Source organism: Hyla sarda, chromosome 2, assembly GCF_029499605.1.
Source record: "Hyla sarda isolate aHylSar1 chromosome 2, aHylSar1.hap1, whole genome shotgun sequence".
Classification (NCBI taxonomy): Eukaryota; Metazoa; Chordata; class Amphibia; order Anura; family Hylidae; genus Hyla; species Hyla sarda.
This window is the reverse complement of record NC_079190.1, coordinates 155,614,663-155,633,895: the sequence shown is the minus strand read 5'-3', so window position 1 is coordinate 155,633,895 and position 19,233 is coordinate 155,614,663. Positions and strand designations below refer to the sequence as shown.

General features: G+C 48.4%; 1 protein-coding gene across 4 annotated transcripts in view; it reads left to right on the top strand.

Moving 5' to 3' along the window:
- TGDS (TDP-glucose 4,6-dehydratase) overlaps positions 1-19,233 on the top strand; it is a 57,398-nt gene that overhangs the window by 135 nt on the left and 38,030 nt on the right. For 2 of the 4 annotated variants that reach the window (XR_008888531.1, XM_056555589.1), the window contains exons 1-4: positions 6-250; positions 8,660-8,726; positions 11,366-11,434; positions 12,540-12,630. Coding sequence is in view for 3 of the 4 variants with exons in the window: in XM_056555589.1 (XP_056411564.1) it covers positions 180-250; positions 8,660-8,726; positions 11,366-11,434; positions 12,540-12,630 (298 nt within the window). In the remaining variant the exon portion in view is untranslated. Of the gene's footprint in view, positions 1-5; positions 251-8,659; positions 8,727-11,365; positions 11,435-12,539; positions 12,631-19,233 lie in introns of those variants that run through there. The other 2 variants (XM_056555588.1, XM_056555590.1) reach the window with 2 other exon arrangements.

The window sequence follows — 19,233 nt, the reverse complement described above, 5'->3', positions numbered from 1 at the left end:
AAGTGTCGCCAGGTAGAGCCGTAAAGCGCGACTGTCGTGCTTGTATTGTGAGACGAGTTGTGCGCAGGCGACTTACAATGTGTTCTGTACAGATGTGCTCCAAGTATGTGACAGTCACTCGGGACTCGGCGACATGTCGTATTCCTGCGGCCTTGTGATAGTTCTCACACCGTAACACTATGAGCGCTGACGGCGGGCCGCCCGGGGGCTACAGCAAGAGGCTTCTGGTGACCGGCGGGGCCGGCTTCATGTAAGTCTCTTCTCCATACATCGTGCAGACAGGGGCGGTTATGTATGGGCACAATGACCAGAGTAGTGCCAGCTTCATGTGACTGACCAGAGTAGTGCCAGCTTCATGGTGACTGATCAGAGTAGTGCCAGCTTCAGGTGACTGACCAGAGTAGTGCCAGCTTCAGGGTGACTGACTAGAGTAGTGCCAGCTTCATGGTGACTGACCAGAGTAGTGCCAGCTTCAGGGTGACTGACCAGAGTAGTGCCAGCTTCAGGGTGACTGACTAGAGTAGTGCCAGCTTCAGGTGACTGACCAGAGTAGTGCCAGCTTCAGGGTGACTGACTAGAGTAGTGCCAGCTTCAGGTGACTGACCAGAGTAGTGCCAGCTTCAGGGTGACTGACCAGAGTAGTGCCAGCTTCAGGTGACTGACCAGAGTAGTGCCAGCTTCAGGTGACTGACCAGAGTAGTGCCAGCTTCAGGGTGACTGACCAGAGTAGTGCCAGCTTCAGGTGACTGACCAGAGTAGTGCCAGCTTCAGGTGACTGACCAGAGTAGTGCCAGCTTCAGGTGACTGACCAGAGTAGTGCCAGCTTCAGGTGACTGACCAGAGTAGTGCCAGCTTCATGGTGACTGACCAGAGTAGTGCCAGCTTCATGGTGACTGACCAGAGTAGTGCCAGCTTCAGGTGACTGACCAGAGTAGTGCCAGCTTCAGGGTGACTGACCAGAGTAGTGCCAGCTTCAGGTGACTGACCAGAGTAGTGCCAGCTTCAGGTGACTGACCAGAGTAGTGCCAGCTTCAGGTGACTGACCAGAGTAGTGCCAGCTTCATGGTGACTGACCAGAGTAGTGCCAGCTTCAGGGTGACTGACCAGAGTAGTGCCAGCTTCAGGTGACTGACCAGAGTAGTGCCAGCTTCATGGTGACTGACCAGAGTAGTGCCAGCTTCAGGTGACTGACCAGAGTAGTGCCAGCTTCAGGTGACTGACCAGAGTAGTGCCAGCTTCAGGTGACTGACCAGAGTAGTGCCAGCTTCAGGTGACTGACCAGAGTAGTGCCAGCTTCAGGTGACTGACCAGAGTAGTGCCAGCTTCATGGTGACTGACCAGAGTAGTGCCAGCTTCAGGGTGACTGACTAGAGTAGTGCCAGCTTCAGGTGACTGACCAGAGTAGTGCCAGCTTCATGGTGACTGACCAGAGTAGTGCCAGCTTCAGGTGACTGACCAGAGTAGTGCCAGCTTCAGGGTGACTGACCAGAGTAGTGCCAGCTTCAGGGTGACTGACCAGAGTAGTGCCAGCTTCAGGGTGACTGACCAGAGTAGTGCCAGCTTCAGGTGACTGACCAGAGTAGTGCCAGCTTCAGGTGACTGACCAGAGTAGTGCCAGCTTCAGGTGACTGACCAGAGTAGTGCCAGCTTCAGGTGACTGACCAGAGTAGTGCCAGCTTCAGGTGACTGACCAGAGTAGTGCCAGCTTCAGGTGACTGACCAGAGTAGTGCCAGCTTCAGGGTGACTGACCAGAGTAGTGCCAGCTTCAGGTGACTGACCAGAGTAGTGCCAGCTTCAGGTGACTGACCAGAGTAGTGCCAGCTTCATGGTGACTGACCAGAGTAGTGCCAGCTTCAGGTGACTGACCAGAGTAGTGCCAGCTTCATGGTGACTGACCAGAGTAGTGCCAGCTTCAGGTGACTGACCAGAGTAGTGCCAGCTTCAGGGTGACTGACCAGAGTAGTGCCAGCTTCAGGTGACTGACCAGAGTAGTGCCAGCTTCAGGGTGACTGACTAGAGTAGTGCCAGCTTCAGGTGACTGACCAGAGTAGTGCCAGCTTCATGGTGACTGACCAGAGTAGTGCCAGCTTCAGGTGACTGACCAGAGTAGTGCCAGCTTCAGGGTGACTGACCAGAGTAGTGCCAGCTTCAGGTGACTGACCAGAGTAGTGCCAGCTTCAGGTGACTGACCAGAGTAGTGCCAGCTTCAGGTGACTGACCAGAGTAGTGCCAGCTTCAGGTGACTGACCAGAGTAGTGCCAGCTTCATGGTGACTGACCAGAGTAGTGCCAGCTTCAGGTGACTGACCAGAGTAGTGCCAGCTTCATGGTGACTGACCAGAGTAGTGCCAGCTTCAGGTGACTGACCAGAGTAGTGCCAGCTTCAGGGTGACTGACCAGAGTAGTGCCAGCTTCAGGTGACTGACCAGAGTAGTGCCAGCTTCAGGTGACTGACCAGAGTAGTGCCAGCTTCATGGTGACTGACCAGAGTAGTGCCAGCTTCAGGTGACTGACCAGAGTAGTGCCAGCTTCAGGGTGACTGACCAGAGTAGTGCCAGCTTCAGGTGACTGACCAGAGTAGTGCCAGCTTCAGGTGACTGACCAGAGTAGTGCCAGCTTCAGGTGACTGACCAGAGTAGTGCCAGCTTCATGGTGACTGACCAGAGTAGTGCCAGCTTCAGGTGACTGACCAGAGTAGTGCCAGCTTCATGGTGACTGACCAGAGTAGTGCCAGCTTCAGGTGACTGACCAGAGTAGTGCCAGCTTCAGGGTGACTGACCAGAGTAGTGCCAGCTTCAGGTGACTGACCAGAGTAGTGCCAGCTTCAGGTGACTGACCAGAGTAGTGCCAGCTTCAGGGTGACTGACCAGAGTAGTGCCAGCTTCAGGGTGACTGACCAGAGTAGTGCCAGCTTCAGGGTGACTGACCAGAGTAGTGCCAGCTTCAGGTGACTGACCAGAGTAGTGCCAGCTTCAGGTGACTGACCAGAGTAGTGCCAGCTTCAGGTGACTGACCAGAGTAGTGCCAGCTTCAGGTGACTGACCAGAGTAGTGCCAGCTTCAGGTGACTGACCAGAGTAGTGCCAACTTCAGGGTGACTGACCAGAGTAGTGCCAGCTTCAGGTGACTGACCAGAGTAGTGCCAGCTTTAGGTGACTGACCAGAGTAGTGCCAGCTTCAGGTGACTGACCAGAGTAGTGCCAGCTTCATGGTGACTGACCAGAGTAGTGCCAGCTTCAGGTGACTGACCAGAGTAGTGCCAGCTTCATGGTGACTGACCAGAGTAGTGCCAGCTTCAGGGTGACTGACCAGAGTAGTGCCAGCTTCAGGGTGACTGACCAGAGTAGTGCCAGCTTCAGGTGACTGACCAGAGTAGTGCCAGCTTCAGGGTGACTGACTAGAGTAGTGCCAGCTTCAGGTGACTGACCAGAGTAGTGCCAGCTTCATGGTGACTGACCAGAGTAGTGCCAGCTTCAGGTGACTGACCAGAGTAGTGCCAGCTTCAGGGTGACTGACCAGAGTAGTGCCAGCTTCAGGTGACTGACCAGAGTAGTGCCAGCTTCAGGTGACTGACCAGAGTAGTGCCAGCTTCAGGTGACTGACCAGAGTAGTGCCAGCTTCAGGTGACTGACCAGAGTAGTGCCAGCTTCATGGTGACTGACCAGAGTAGTGCCAGCTTCAGGTGACTGACCAGAGTAGTGCCAGCTTCATGGTGACTGACCAGAGTAGTGCCAGCTTCAGGTGACTGACCAGAGTAGTGCCAGCTTCAGGGTGACTGACCAGAGTAGTGCCAGCTTCAGGTGACTGACCAGAGTAGTGCCAGCTTCAGGTGACTGACCAGAGTAGTGCCAGCTTCATGGTGACTGACCAGAGTAGTGCCAGCTTCAGGTGACTGACCAGAGTAGTGCCAGCTTCAGGGTGACTGACCAGAGTAGTGCCAGCTTCAGGTGACTGACCAGAGTAGTGCCAGCTTCAGGTGACTGACCAGAGTAGTGCCAGCTTCAGGTGACTGACCAGAGTAGTGCCAGCTTCATGGTGACTGACCAGAGTAGTGCCAGCTTCAGGTGACTGACCAGAGTAGTGCCAGCTTCATGGTGACTGACCAGAGTAGTGCCAGCTTCAGGTGACTGACCAGAGTAGTGCCAGCTTCAGGGTGACTGACCAGAGTAGTGCCAGCTTCAGGTGACTGACCAGAGTAGTGCCAGCTTCAGGTGACTGACCAGAGTAGTGCCAGCTTCAGGGTGACTGACCAGAGTAGTGCCAGCTTCAGGGTGACTGACCAGAGTAGTGCCAGCTTCAGGTGACTGACCAGAGTAGTGCCAGCTTCAGGTGACTGACCAGAGTAGTGCCAGCTTCAGGGTGACTGACCAGAGTAGTGCCAGCTTCAGGGTGACTGACCAGAGTAGTGCCAGCTTCAGGGTGACTGACCAGAGTAGTGCCAGCTTCAGGGTGACTGACCAGAGTAGTGCCAGCTTCAGGGTGACTGACCAGAGTAGTGCCAGCTTCAGGTGACTGACCAGAGTAGTGCCAGCTTCAGGTGACTGACCAGAGTAGTGCCAGCTTCAGGTGACTGACCAAAGTAGTGCCAGCTTCAGGTGACTGACCAGAGTAGTGCCAGCTTCAGGGTGACTGACCAGAGTAGTGCCAGCTTCAGGGTGACTGACCAGAGTAGTGCCAGCTTCAGGTGACTGACCAGAGTAGTGCCAGCTTCAGGTGACTGACCAGAGTAGTGCCAGCTTCAGGTGACTGACCAGAGTAGTGCCAGCTTCAGGTGACTGACCAGAGTAGTGCCAGCTTCAGGTGACTGACCAGAGTAGTGCCAGCTTCAGGTGACTGACCAGAGTAGTGCCAGCTTCAGGTGACTGACCAGAGTAGTGCCAGCTTCAGGTGACTGACCAGAATAGTGCCAGCTTCAGGTGACTGACCAGAATAGTGCCAGCTTCAAGGTGACTGACCAGAGTAGTGCCAGCTTCAGGTGACTGACCAGAGTAGTGCCAGCTTCATGTGACTGACCAGAGTAGTGCCAGCTTCAGGTGACTGACCAGAGTAGTGCCAGCTTCAGGGTGACTGACCAGAGTAGTGCCAGCTTCAGGTGACTGACCAGAGTAGTGCCAGCTTCAGGGTGACTGACCAGAGTAGTGCCAGCTTCAGGTGACTGACAAGAGTAGTGCCAGCTTCAGGTGACTGACCAGAGTAGTGCCAGCTTCAGGTGACTGACCAGAGTAGTGCCAGCTTCAGGTGACTGACCAGAGTAGTGCCAGCTTCAGGTGACTGACCAGAATAGTGCCAGCTTCAGGGTGACTGACCAGAGTAGTGCCAGCTTCAGGGTGACTGACCAGAGTAGTGCCAGCTTCAGGTGACTTACCAGAGTAGTGCCAGCTTCATGGTGACTGACCAGAGTAGTGCCAGCTTCAGGTGACTGACCAGAGTAGTGCCAGCTTCAGGTGACTGACCAGAGTAGTGCCAGCTTCAGGTGACTGACCAGAGTAGTGCCAGCTTCAGGTGACTGACAAGAGTAGTGCCAGCTTCAGGGTGACTGACCAGAGTAGTGCCAGCTTCAGGGTGACTGACCAGAGTAGTGCCAGCTTCAGGTGACTGACCAGAGTAGTGCCAGCTTCAGGTGACTGACCAGAGTAGTGCCAGCTTCAGGTGACTGACCAGAGTAGTGCCAGCTTCAGGTGACTGACCAGAGTAGTGCCAGCTTCAGGTGACTGACCAGAGTAGTGCCAGCTTCAGGTGACTGACCAGAGTAGTGCCAGCTTCAGGGTGACTGACCAGAGTAGTGCCAGCTTCAGGTGACTGACCAGAGTAGTGCCAGCTTCAGGGTGACTGACCAGAGTAGTGCCAGCTTCAGGGTGACTGACCAGAGTAGTGCCAGCTTCAGGGTGACTGACCAGAGTAGTGCCAGCTTCAGGTGACTGACCAGAGTAGTGCCAGCTTCAGGTGACTGACCAGAGTAGTGCCAGCTTCAGGTGACTGACCAGAGTAGTGCCAGCTTCAGGGTGACTGACCAGAGTAGTGCCAGCTTCAGGGTGACTGACCAGAGTAGTGCCAGCTTCAGGTGACTGACCAGAGTAGTGCCAGCTTCAGGGTGACTGACCAGAGTAGTGCCAGCTTCAGGGTGACTGACCAGAGTAGTGCCAGCTTCAGGGTGACTGACCAGAGTAGTGCCAGCTTCAGGATGACTGACCAGAGTAGTGCCAGCTTCAGGGTGACTGACCAGAGTAGTGCCAGCTTCAGGGTGACTGACCAGAGTAGTGCCAGCTTCAGGGTGACTGACCAGAGTAGTGCCAGCTTCAGGTGACTGACCAGAGTAGTGCCAGCTTCAGGTGACTGACCAGAGTAGTGCCAGCTTCAGGATGACTGACCAGAGTAGTGCCAGCTTCAGGTGACTGACCAGAGTAGTGCCAGCTTCAGGTGACTGACCAGAGTAGTGACAGCTTCAGGTGACTGACCAGAGTAGTGCCAGCTTCAGGATGACTGACCAGAGTAGTGCCAGCTTCAGGTGACTGACCAGAGTAGTGCCAGCTTCAGGGCGACCATATAGAGGGGCTCAGCTCGCCACCACAGCTCGGTATAGAGGATCCGAACTTGCTACCTTGACCCAGTATAGGGGGGCCTGGCTCCCCATCCCGGCCGGTCCAGTATGGAGGGGTTAGGTTTCCCATCCCGGACGTCCAGTATAAAGGGACCAGACAGGGATCTTTTCATAGCTCAGGCTGGTGACTGCATGCATTTACAGTATAAATGTAAAAAAAATATAGATAAATAAAAATGTATGGATGCAGCTGTTCTGGAATTAAACAGATGGCACTATAGGCCTAGTGTTGGTGAGTGTACCTGTTATTGGCAAAAGGACATAACAAAACCTGGAGTGCTTCTTTATAGGGTTTTTTATTGTTGGTTTATCCTCCAGCACCTGTTACCCCGATATTTGTTGCTTTCCAGAGCTTTGCTGCCCACGACATATATGAACAGGCCAAAAGCAGACAACTTTATAAAGTGTACACACAAGTCGAATAGATCATCAGGTGTAAGTGTCCTCCATATAGGATGCCACTCAGGAACCCATGATACTCTCTAAGGCTGCATTCACACCACGTTTTGTACATGCGGGTGCCGGATCCGGCGGGGCGAGGGCCAAACCGGGCGCTCCCGTATCCCAGCCGGATCAGCCCGTGACTCCATTTACTTTAATGAGCTGACGGAGTCAAACGGTGACTCCTGTCTGCTCAGTTTTGACCCATATGCAGTATCCTGACCGGGCCTAAAACCGTAGTATACTACGGTTTTAGGTCCGGTCCAAAACATCATACGGGTCAAAACTGAGCCGACCGGAGTCACCGTTTGACTCCGTCAGTTCATTAAAGTAAATGGAGTCGCGGGCTGATCCGGCTGGGGTATGGAAGCCCAGTTTGTCCCTCCCCCCCCCCCGCCGGATCTGGCACCCGCATGTACAAAACGTGGTGTGAATGCAGCCTAACAGACTGGGCACTCACGAATCCGTAGAAAAATCATTTTATTAATCTCAGCAGCATGATACATGAGGTAGTGGGGGTGCAGGAGCGGAATTGGGGTGTCGTAAGGCAAAAGTCGTTTCGTGCCCTTTATGGCCTATAGATTGAGACATATAGATATAGATTGATCTCATGTTTAAATACAGTAAAACCTGCAAAATAAAAAAACTTCAGACCCAGGAAAGTACAGTGAGCTCAGATAAGGAATGCTGGGAAGGGGATTCTTTCCTGTGGTCTCTACTTTGTTCCTTAACATAAGGGTCCTTTTGTTCTTCCAGTGGGGCCATAACCTCTTGTCAGGTTCCCTTGATCTTGTGAGGGTCTTGTGCTTTAATTTCCTTGCACACTTTTGTAAGTACACTTTGTGTCCAGAAATGCTCCAAGCAATCTATCCTGTGGTATTCAGTATGGGGGTCTTCAGTCAGTCAGCTGCTCCCGGAGCATGTGTTACTCGAAATATTTTCATTGTAATGTTAGTATAATTTGGTTCCTATGGAGAGCTGAGCCCATGAGCGTCCTGATGCTTGATATAATGAATAGGCACGTGACCTATCACTTTACATGTGGTACTTACAAATTCCATATCCGCAATTCCATGTTATAAAAAAAATCTTATTAAAATTTCTGTTTTACAGACATAAAAAGCTTAAAGGAGTACTATGGCGCTTTTTTTTTATTAACCCTCCATGCCTGGGCTGCAAAATGAAACAAAACAAACTTTAACTCTCATTCCTACGTTCCCCCGTTGCTCCGATGTAGGTGTCCTGTAGGACACCTACATCGGAGCAACGGGGGAACGTAGGAAGGTGAGTTAATGTTTGTTTTGTTTCATTTTGCAGCCTGGGCACGGAGGGTTAATAAAATAAAAAAAAGTGCCATAGTACTCCTTTTAAAGGGTTTTTCTGTGATTTTTAGAAAATGGTGTATAGACTGGAACTTGTATAACAATTTATTTAAAAAAAATAAAAAATAAAATGGATCTTCTATTGTACCCAGCACAGTGAGCCACACAACTGATGGTTGTATGTTGCTTCCAAAATGACTGGTTGGGGACTGCTTGTGTAACAGACTGCTTGTGACAGAGATCAGGGCTGTGTTCACTAAGGCAAATGTCTAAATGTGTCCTTTTTTGTTCCTTTGCAGAGCATCTCATCTGATCATTTCGCTGGTTGAAAACCATTCCGATTACCTGGTTATAAATCTGGATAAGGTGAGTGCTGCTCATGCTCTGTTCTAGAATGCAGAACTAGATTAAAGTTGAGCTTTCAAGTATTTAAACTTTATCTTAGCAAACTGTGCAACTTCCAGTTCGGGTGCATTCACATCAGGTTTTGGACATACGGGTGCCGGATCTGGCGGGGGGAGGGGCAAACCGGGCGCTCCCGTATCCCAGCCGGATCAGCCCGTGACTCCATTTACTTTAATGGACCGACCGGAGTCAAACGGTGACTCCAGTCGGCTTAGTTTTGACCCGTATGCGGTTTCCTGACCGGACCTAAAACCGTAGTTTAATTCTGTTTTAGGTCCGGTCCATTTAGTGATTCTGTTGTGATCACAGTCTTGACTTGTTTTTGGAAAAAGTTATGGCGCAAAACAATGCAGCTCTGCAAAACGACACAACAAAGCCACAATGTCTTGGTCCCCCCCCTCCCATTTAGGCTATGTTCACACTGCGGAATCTCCGGACGGAAAAGACGGCGATAGGACCGCATGGACTCATCCCCATAGACGGCAAGGCATTTCTTAGCAGATCTTTCGGCGGACCTGCCCAAAAATGCATTGCTGTCTATGGGAAAGTCATACCTATGTGGTTACAGTAGAATAAAATAGTGGTACTCACCGGGATTCTTGAAGAACGCACATTTTTACTCAGTCAGTCTAAGTGGATAAACATATGTTTTGCGCTGCTAAGCACTTTGTGCAGCAAGGCAACAAAGCAGCATATGTTGCACCTGCCTCTACCACATCCTAGCTTGTTTTTATCCTATGGATTGATTTACCTTTCTCTGTCAACACCTGTCAACAGAGTGCATTGCTGTTAGTGGTGATGGCGCATGACCACACTCCAATGGATTTTGGTGGCGTCCACTGCAGGTGTCTTGTAAATGGGCCCTTAACGACGCAGGTCGTAAATGTACGTCCTGGTGAGCTGGTACTTAACGCACCAGGATGTACATTTACGTCCTATGCATAACCACGAGCATCGGAGCAATGCTCGTGTCATGTGCGGCAGGTCCCGGCTGCTGATAGCAGCCAGGGACTCACCCATAATGGTGGACATCCGTGATCGCGCGGATGTCCGCCATTAACCCCTCAGATGCCGTGATCAATACAGATCACGGCATCTGCGGCAGTGCGGTACTTTGAATGGATGATCGGATCGGCCGCAACGCTGCCGCGGTGATCCAACCATCCAGCATGGCAGCCGGAGGTCCCCTCACCTGCCTCCGCTGCCTTCCATGGGTCTTCTGCTCTGGTCTGCGATCGAGCAATATTACTGATCAGTGCTATGTCCTATGCATAGCACCGAACAGTATTAGCAATTGAATGATTGCTATAAATAGTCTTTGCTATTTTTGCTATAAATTGCTATAAATTAAAGTGTAAAAATAAAAGTAAAAAAGTAAAAAAAGTGACAACCCCTCCCCCAATAAAAACGTATATTGTCCCATTTTCCCTATTTCACCCCCAAAAAGTGTAAAAAAAAAAAAAAATATATATCTATATATAATATATATATTTATATATATATATATATTTTTTTTTTATATACATATTTGGTACCACCGAGTTCGTAAATATCCCAACTATTAAAATAAAATGTTAATGATACCGTACAGTGAACGGCGTCAAGGTAAAAAAAAGTCCAAAATAGCTGCTTTTTTATAACATTTTATTCCAAATTTTTTTCATAAAAAAAGTATTAAAAGCTTTATATAAGCAAATATGGTATTAATAAAAAGTACAGATCACGGCGCAAAAAATGAGGCCTCATACCGCCGCTTATACGGAAAAATGAAAAAGTTATATGTCTTCAAAATAGAGGGATTTTAAACTTACTAATTACTTAACAGTTTACGATTTACTTTTTAAGCACAACAGTAATAGAAAAGTATGTTATCACGGGTATCGTTTTAATCGTATTGACCCAAAGAATAAATAAAACATGTAATTTTTACCCCTAAATTGTATGGCGTGAAAACGAAACCTTCCAAAATTTGCAAAATTGCGGTTTTCTTTTTAATTTCTCCACACAAATAGTATTTTTTTGGTTGCACCATACATTTTATGGTAAAGTGAGTGATGGCATTACAACGGACAACTTGTTGCGCAAAAAAACAAGCCCTCATACTAGTCTGTGGATGAAAATATAAAAGAGTTATAATTTTTTGAAGGTGAGGAGGAAAAAACGAAAACGTAAAAATAAAATTGTCTGATTCCTTAAGGGGGTTAATGGTCATTGTAAAAATGTAATTTCCAGCACATAGTAAAAACAAACAAAAAAATTCACAGTGCTGCATATTTTGTGCAGCTGATTTTGCTTCCCATTAATTCCAATGGGTAGCGGAATCAGCTGCACAAAATATGCTGACATGTGAATGTACCCTTATGGTGTATTCACACATAAAGTAATCTGCGCAGGATTTTATGCTGCAGATTTCAATGTAAACTAAGTGACTAAATACAGCTTCAAATCCTGTGCAGGATACTGTACGTGTGAATAGATCCTTAAAGTAGAATGTATGCATACGTGATTCAGGTGCTATTCTGTCTACATAAAAGTGATTTATGATATTCCAGTTTATTGCTGCTTTATAGTTAGTGACATTTATTTTCCTGTTTCCTCAGCTTGATTATTGTGCCAGCTTGAAAAATCTTGATGGCGTTTCATGTAAACCAAACTACAAGTTCCTACAGGTATGGTATGTCCACAGATATCATGCATTGGGTGATCTTATTGTAAATAATCTTTAGGGAACTAAGAATGTTTGCAGTAGTTTTCACAGGTGAACAAAAACATGTAAAACTGTGCAGCCAAAAAGTTACACACACAACAATTTGTGCTAAAACTAATTTTGAGCACATCATGACCTTACATCAGTCATAACGTGTCCTCACCCAAGTCAGCAACGCTACTACATACAGTTAGGTCCTATAACTTCTCACAACAGCATGTGTATCTGATTCTTGTATACAACTTTTACCGTCTTTAAAGGAGTAGTCTAGTGCAGACTATTCCTCCTCCTTTGTGCCCGGGCTGACAAAATTTTTTTAAAATAAACTTTCACTCACCTTCCTTCATTCCCCCGGGGCGCTGCTACAGCTGATTGGTCCTCTGGTCCCGTCTTCTGCCTCCTTTCTGTGTACGGATCGTCACACAGCGCTTCATCCTATCACCGGCCGAGGTGCCGTGTGACGATCCGTGCACAGGGAAGAAGAATGAAGACGGGACCAGAGGACCAATTAGCTGTAGCAACGCCCTGGGGGAATGCAGGAAGATGAGTGAAAGTTTATTTAAAAAAATTTTGTCAGCCCGGGCACAAAGGAGGAGGAATAGTCTGCACTAGACTACTCCTTTAAAGATGGTAAAAGTTGTATACAAGAATCAGATACACATGCTGTTGTGAGAAGTTCTAGGACCTAACTGTATGTAGTAGCGTTGCTGACTTGGGTGAGGACACTGACTGAAAGTGAAAGTTTATTAAAATTTTTCAGCCCTGGCACAAAGGAGGAGGAATAGTCTGCACTAGACTACTTTATAGACTGTAAAAGTTGTATACAAGAATAGTCTGCACTAGACTACTCCTTTTTTAAAGCTGATAGATTTAGTCTCTATGCCTCCGCTCCCTGTAGAAACAAACCCATCTACCACAATAAATGTTCTCATTCATATCCTAAATCCAGGAAATGATACTGTGAAATCAATGTGTGCTTTCCAATCTTGTGTATATGATAGTCACGGTCACTTAATGCTCCATGGCTGCATATTATCTCCACTTTGACTTTTCTCCTTGTACCTTAGGGGGATATCTGTGATTCTCAGTTTATAAAACAACTCTTTGAAGCCGAAAACATAGATGTGGTCTTACATTTTGCTGCACAGACCCATGTAGGTGAGAGAATTTATATTATTATTTCTCCAACTTGTGTTATGTAAACTTGTTAAATTCACTGTACACACAAACTGTTATGTCTTAGCAATAAAGCCACCTGCCATAGTTTTGCAGATCTGCAGCAGATTATGTGTGTGTAAACGTTCCCTTAATCTGATATACGGTATGTCTATACTGAGGAATATTTGTATCCATTCCACAATGTGCAAACCTATGGATACGGAATAACTTGTCATATATTGTGATTTTTTTAAATATTATATGCCCAGTAGAGGGGATGCTTTCATGTTTGGTAAAGGTTGGAATGGGACCAGAAGTCATTTGTTGGTAACTGTAACCTTCTTGCAGGTATAACAGCAGCAAATTTAGAACAAAAGCGGCAACTCACCCAAATGAAAACTTCAATCCTTTTTGCAACCAATCTTTTAAAACATAGAAAATATAATGTGTTGGCAGATAAGGACCCTTTTCGGCCCATCTAATCTGCCCAATATTCTGAATACTATAAATAGTCCCTGGCCCTATCTTATATGAAGGATAGCCTTATGTCTATCCCATGCATGCTTAAAGGGGTTATCCAGCAGGAGGGTGGGGGTTTATAGAATTTTGTCAGGTAACAGCATCCAAAAAAAACAAACTTTACTAACCTCCTGCTGTGTGCTTCTGGTGACTGGCTCCCATCCCCTCCTGCGATCCTTTTTCTTCCTGAAATCTTGACGATTGGACCTGAAGTGATGCCGAAGGCCCAGAGTGTCACACTGCCCTTCAGCTAACCACTGACCGTGCTGGGACATCAGGATTTCAGGAAGGAAGAGGATTGCAGCAGGGGACCGGAGACTGTCACTGGAGGCACCGCAGAAGGTAAATAAAAATAAATTTTTTTTTTATTCTGTTAACTGCCAAAGTTCTGAAACCCCCAACCCTCCCGCTGGATAACCCCTTTAAACTCCTTCACTGTATTTGCAGCTACCACTTCTGCAGGAAGGCTATTCCACTACTCCATGCATCCACTACTCTCTCAGTAAAGTAATACTTCCTGATATTGCTTTAGAAACCTTTGCTCCTCTTATATAAAACTGTCCTCTTGTGGTAGTTTTTCTTTACTGCGTTGATTCTCTTATGTATTTAAAAGTTTCTATGATATCCCCTCTGAAATACGCTCTAAAAACTTTAAAAACAAAAAACAATTATGTACATCACACACCATGATAAATTCACCTCACGGTCTCCAGTACTGCGCACAATACTCCAAGTGAGGTCTCACCACTGCTCTGTACTGTAGCATGAGCACTTCCCTTTTTCTGCTAATACTTCTCCCTATACACCTAAGCATCCTGCTGCTCTATTACTTTGTCTGCATTATGCAAAGAACAATGCAAAAAATAAGGGTCAGTAACAGGAAGAGATTTTGGGTGGGGGGGGGGGGAAGAGTACATGTAGAGTAGCCAATGTTCTGCAAATTCTCTTGTACCGGTCCTGCAGCAGACCACACTCGGGGTTCCCTTCCAGCACTAAACTGCTAATGCCCAAAACGGAAGGTGCTTAAATGGGCACTGTCATGAAGTAAAAAAATTGATATGTTGTAGTACTTAAGTACTACAACATATCTCTAATATACTTTAATTAAAAAAAGTGATTTTAAACAAGTTTAAAATCACTTTTAAATTCGGCCACTAGGGGTCGCCCTCCTAGTGGCCGAATGCATTCAGCAGTGACGTCACTACTGGATTTCGACTCATTTCAGCCTGGCAATGAGTCGAAATCCAGTCACTGCGGTGCTCGCTCCCGCCTGTCAATCAAACAGGCGAGAGCGAGCGCGCTGAAAGCTGGGGCTGCACTGCCCACTGTCAGGCTGCTCCACTAGCCTCGCGCATGGCCCCGCCCCCATTACCCTGTCCGGAGGCAGCGCGCGCACTCATTGCTGCGCTGATCCTCCGGATGGGCAAGTCTGATCTGAGGTCTTATAAGGGGAGCGGAATGTCTTCTTTTCGGGCAGTTGGAGGGAGGGGGCTGTTGCACGGCGGGGTCTGGGGGTGATGGAGTTTGGAGAGCGGAATGTTTTTTCTGGGTCGGCGGAGGGAGAAGGGTGGGGGGTGTTGCGCGGCGGGGCCTGGGGGAGCGGGATCTGTGGCAGCTGCGGCTGAGACTGTTTTCACCACAGGGTGCCTACAGTTGTTTCCCCACTACAACTCCCAGCATGCCCTGACAGCCAATAGATGTCAGGGCAGGCTGGGAGTTGTAGTGGTGAAACAGCTGGAGGCACCCTGTATAGTTGAACTAAGGGCGGAAGTCAGGCCCCCCAGCAGGCGTCAGTGACGTCATGCCTGCCGGGGAAGTCTGCCTGGTAGTGAGCACACTACCAGGCAGAAAAAAAAGCATTTTTAATATAGTAAAAAAAAATGTAAAGGCAGGGGGGGGGGGGGGGGTTAGGGATAGATGGGCAATAGGCAGGGACAGGAAGAAAAAAAAAAAGGGATGGTGGGAGCTACCCTTTAAAACTTAACTTTTATTCACTCAGGTTAAATATTCAGTAAGTGATGTTGAAATCAGATGTTCAGCCAATGTACATCATACAGAGGTCACCCTCTTCCAAAATGAGAATCACAAATACTGTTAAAATCATATTTACTATGTACAGTATCCCCAAGCAGTGTATCTATTGCATCACTTGTCCCAGGGAATACCACCCAAAATTACTTCTCCAAAGACCTTCCAGTGCGTTTCTACCACCATTTAGAGTGGCATCCTCAGGGGAGATAATAAGCGTGGGGGACAATAATTTGTCCGGAGCATGCAAAGCATATATTCAATTTCCGCATTTGTTTAGCCACTATGATATTTGGCACTTCTTCAACCAGTACTACTCAAATAACAGCAATTGTATATAACCTCCTGTTATCACCAAGATCAGGATACGATCTGGGTCTGTGGAGGCATCTACGATCAAACATAATAGAAAAATAGACATTTTAGCTCCTACCCCATAAGCTGTGTATCATTGCTCTATTAGAGTGTCAAGATCCACACATCAATCCCAGCTGGAGCACCTATAAGCAGTAAGTATAACCTCCATTAGTCCATTATACACCACTAACATACAGCAGAGATTCTCTTCTTATTGATACTCACAGATGGATCATCCCGGTGTCAGCGCTCCTGCAGTGACAGGATAGGTTCAATGTTAAACATGCGTGCTGCCGGAGAGGCGTCCAACGTCATATCCGTTGCCAGGCACGCCCGCAGAGACGCCTACGGGGGAGTGCCTCTTCGCTGTTTGTACAATAAAGGGTGTTTTTTGCTGTTATTCATACATTGTCTAACTAGGTAAGTATTTATTTGATTAAAATGAGTATTATAGTCATAAAATTGAGAAATTCAGACCTCTAGGCACAGTTAGTATTTTATGCTAGTGTGTGTGTGTGGGAAACAATGAAATGGGAGATGTGGCTGGTATCTAAATATAATGTGGTTTATTCAAATATATTGCCAATATAGTCGGTAATAAAATTCAGTCTTTGAGCAGGGCCCTTGCTACACAGATGAGATATATATATATATATATATATATATATATATGGTTTTAAAATGATGGTACCAGTGTTTGACAAGGAAAAAGTTAGAATCACTTGTAAAATGATGTATAATAAAAATAGAGTAAAAATAGTAACAGCATTGTAAATACAATTGTGGTTTGTTGCAGTCTAATGTGTAAGGAATGAATGCAATGAAATATAGCGTTGTGTAGATTGGCACGGGTGCTGGTGCTCACCGCCCACCCGGCCTGGTAGAAATACCTGCAGTCTTCTTAGGTCTTTGTTCCTTCTTTGTTGTGGATATCCTGGCACGTAGGTCTGTGGTGGCAGGTGGCTCGGAGCTATGTCCGGCCCTGGATGGATGAGTTGACAACAGCGGGGATGTGGGATCGCGGGATCTGCACGATCACTTGCTGCGGCCGCTTCCTTGTGCTTTGGCAGTTACTCAGTGGATAGTGGTCAGCTGAGCAGGGGACTCCAGCGCTTGAGAATGGAGAATCAATCCTTGTCAAGAGTTAAAAAAGGCAAAGCAGATTGTTGGGTGATAGCTAATACCCAGACGCGTTTCGGGGAGAACCCCCTTTCTCGGTCGGAACCATTGGGGGACACAGAACCGTGGGCTCTTGTCACAAGGAGGTGCTGACACTAGACATACAAAGGAAAAAAGTCGGCCCCTCCTGGCAGGATATACTCTGCCTACTGACCCTGAGCTAATCAATTTTAGCTTGGTGTCATAGGAGGCAGACACAGGTCTGGAACTCTCTCCAGACTTGGTCTTCCTTTTTAGTTTTTTCAGTTAGGGCCTGTGTTCTGTTATCCTTTTTTATTTTCTTGTTTTCTGGTGGGGGTTCAGGAGCATGGCACTACCTGTTCCCCCATTTGCGCCTAAGGAACACGGGACATAAGAGTATTCACCGTTAACTCCTTCCCGCCAACGGCCAGCGCCTGGGGATGCACCTTGGCTCCAGGTCACACTGTTCTCCCTGCTCGTCCCGCTGTTGCAGCCTGACGTGATGCAGGTCTCTAAAAAGCTGTTGAAGACGTCTGTAGGTAAGTATGGCGTATATAGGGTAAGTATATCCCTTGCCCTCCCAGCCCCCCTCTACTACCTATTTCTGGGGTGCCCCTTATCTCGGGGTCTCCTTCTGGGAAAATAGTGGACTTCTCTCCTTTTTATTTTCACTAGGGGGGTGGAGAGTCTTCTTTCTCTTCAGTACCGGGGCCCGGGGGTTTGCGCGGCAGTTTCCTCCCCTTCCCCTCTTGCCTCCCCAGTACTGCTTACTGTTTTGGGCAAGACGGCAGCTTTATCTTGATTCCAACCGCAGCTCAGGCAGCTGCGCTGCTCTCGCGCGGCCGGCATCTTTCATTTCGCATGCGCCGGTTTTTACTGTCGTGCGGCACTCTTTTTTTACTTTAATGGCGGTGGCCGTGGAGTTTCTTCCCGCCCGCGTTTGGTCGCATGGAGGAGCTTCGCCCACTTTTTTGCGGCCAGCCAATGACGGCTTTGTGCGCCAGGGGGTCACTGATGTACCTTTCAGTGTGGTGCACATGCTCAGGGGTCGCTCTCCACCAATGAGAGAGGTCCTGGTCAGAGAGAGCCTCCACTTGGGACAATTAGCCCTCCCCTCTTCTCTCATGCTATGGAACCGCAGCTGCTCCTGATTGAGGCCCCTCAGCTCCGGCTCACCAGCCTTCGGAGGGACACAGACCTGTCTGCTGCTCCGGCTTCTTCCAGAGGGACACAGAACTGGTGAGATTGCTCATTTTCTTTTGCTAACCACCTTTTACTAGCTGTAATGTCCGACCCCAGAATCCACTTGGAAGCACCCGGATAAACACCCTGAGGGAACCAAGAAGATTCAGGCGCAGTTTCTCTTTCGTCCGGACCTTGTTGCTAAGTGGACGGTGCCGCCTAAGGTTCTCTCCCGCCTGTCCAAATCTACTACTCTACCTCTTGTAGATGCTGCATCTCTTAAGGATCCGGCGGACAAGAAGATTGAGAACTTGGCGAAACTTGCCTTCGAAGCAGCTGGGTTGTCTTTGCTTCCCATTTTTGCTTCCGTTTGGGTGGCCAAGGCTGTTTCGGTTTGGGCTTCCCAACTTTGACAGGGCATCCTTTCGGGTGCTTCCCAGGATGACTTGGCTGATGTTGCTTGCCAGCTCTCTCAGTCTGGTGATTTTCTCTGCTCAGCAGCCTTTGAGACCGCTCATTGCAGGGCTTTTGTTTCAGGTAATTTGGTTGCCATTCACCGCTCCTTGTGGCTGAAGGCATGGGATGCTGATGCGGCTTCGAAACGATCTCTGGCAGAGCTACCCTTCTCCGGTTCCCGGCTCTTTGGGAAACGGCTAGATTAAATTATTTCCGTAGCTACGGGGGGGGGGGGGGGGGGTAAAAGTTCTCTGCTTCTGCAGAACAGGTCCTTTCGGCCATTCGCATCGGGTCATCCTCCCAAACAGGCGCCTTCCCAAGCTCGGAAAGCCCATTCCTTCAAGACACGTCCTTCCTGGAAGTCTAGCAACCGCTCCGGCGGTTGCGCTGCCGAGTCTGGTACCCAGAAGCCTACCTCTTCCTGAAGGGGCTCCCCCACCCACGTCTTCATCTCGGGTGGGAGGTCGTCTGTCTTTTTTACGAGACATTTGGCTAGCTCAGGTTCAGGACTTTTGGTTCGGGATGTCATTTCAGAGAGTTACCGGATAGAATTTGCTTCCATCCCGAGGGATCGCTTCTTCCGCTCCCACCCTCCTCATTCCCCTTCTTTGGCAGCGGCATCTCAGGTCGCTTTAAGTACACTCCTATCTCAGGGAGTGATAGTACCAGTTCAACCAGGGGAGTGTTTTTCAGGGTTCTACTCGAACCTCTTTGTCGTTCACAAGAAGGAGGGCACTGTCTGCTCCATTCTGGACCTCAAGTTACTCAACCGCCATTTGCGACTGTCACTTTCGAATGGAGTCTCTCCGCTCCGTAATGGCCTCCATGGACCAGGCAGAGTTTCTTTCGTCAGTGGACATCCGGGACGCTACCTCCACATCCCTATTTTCCCGGCCCATCAGCGTTTTCTTCATTTCGCTG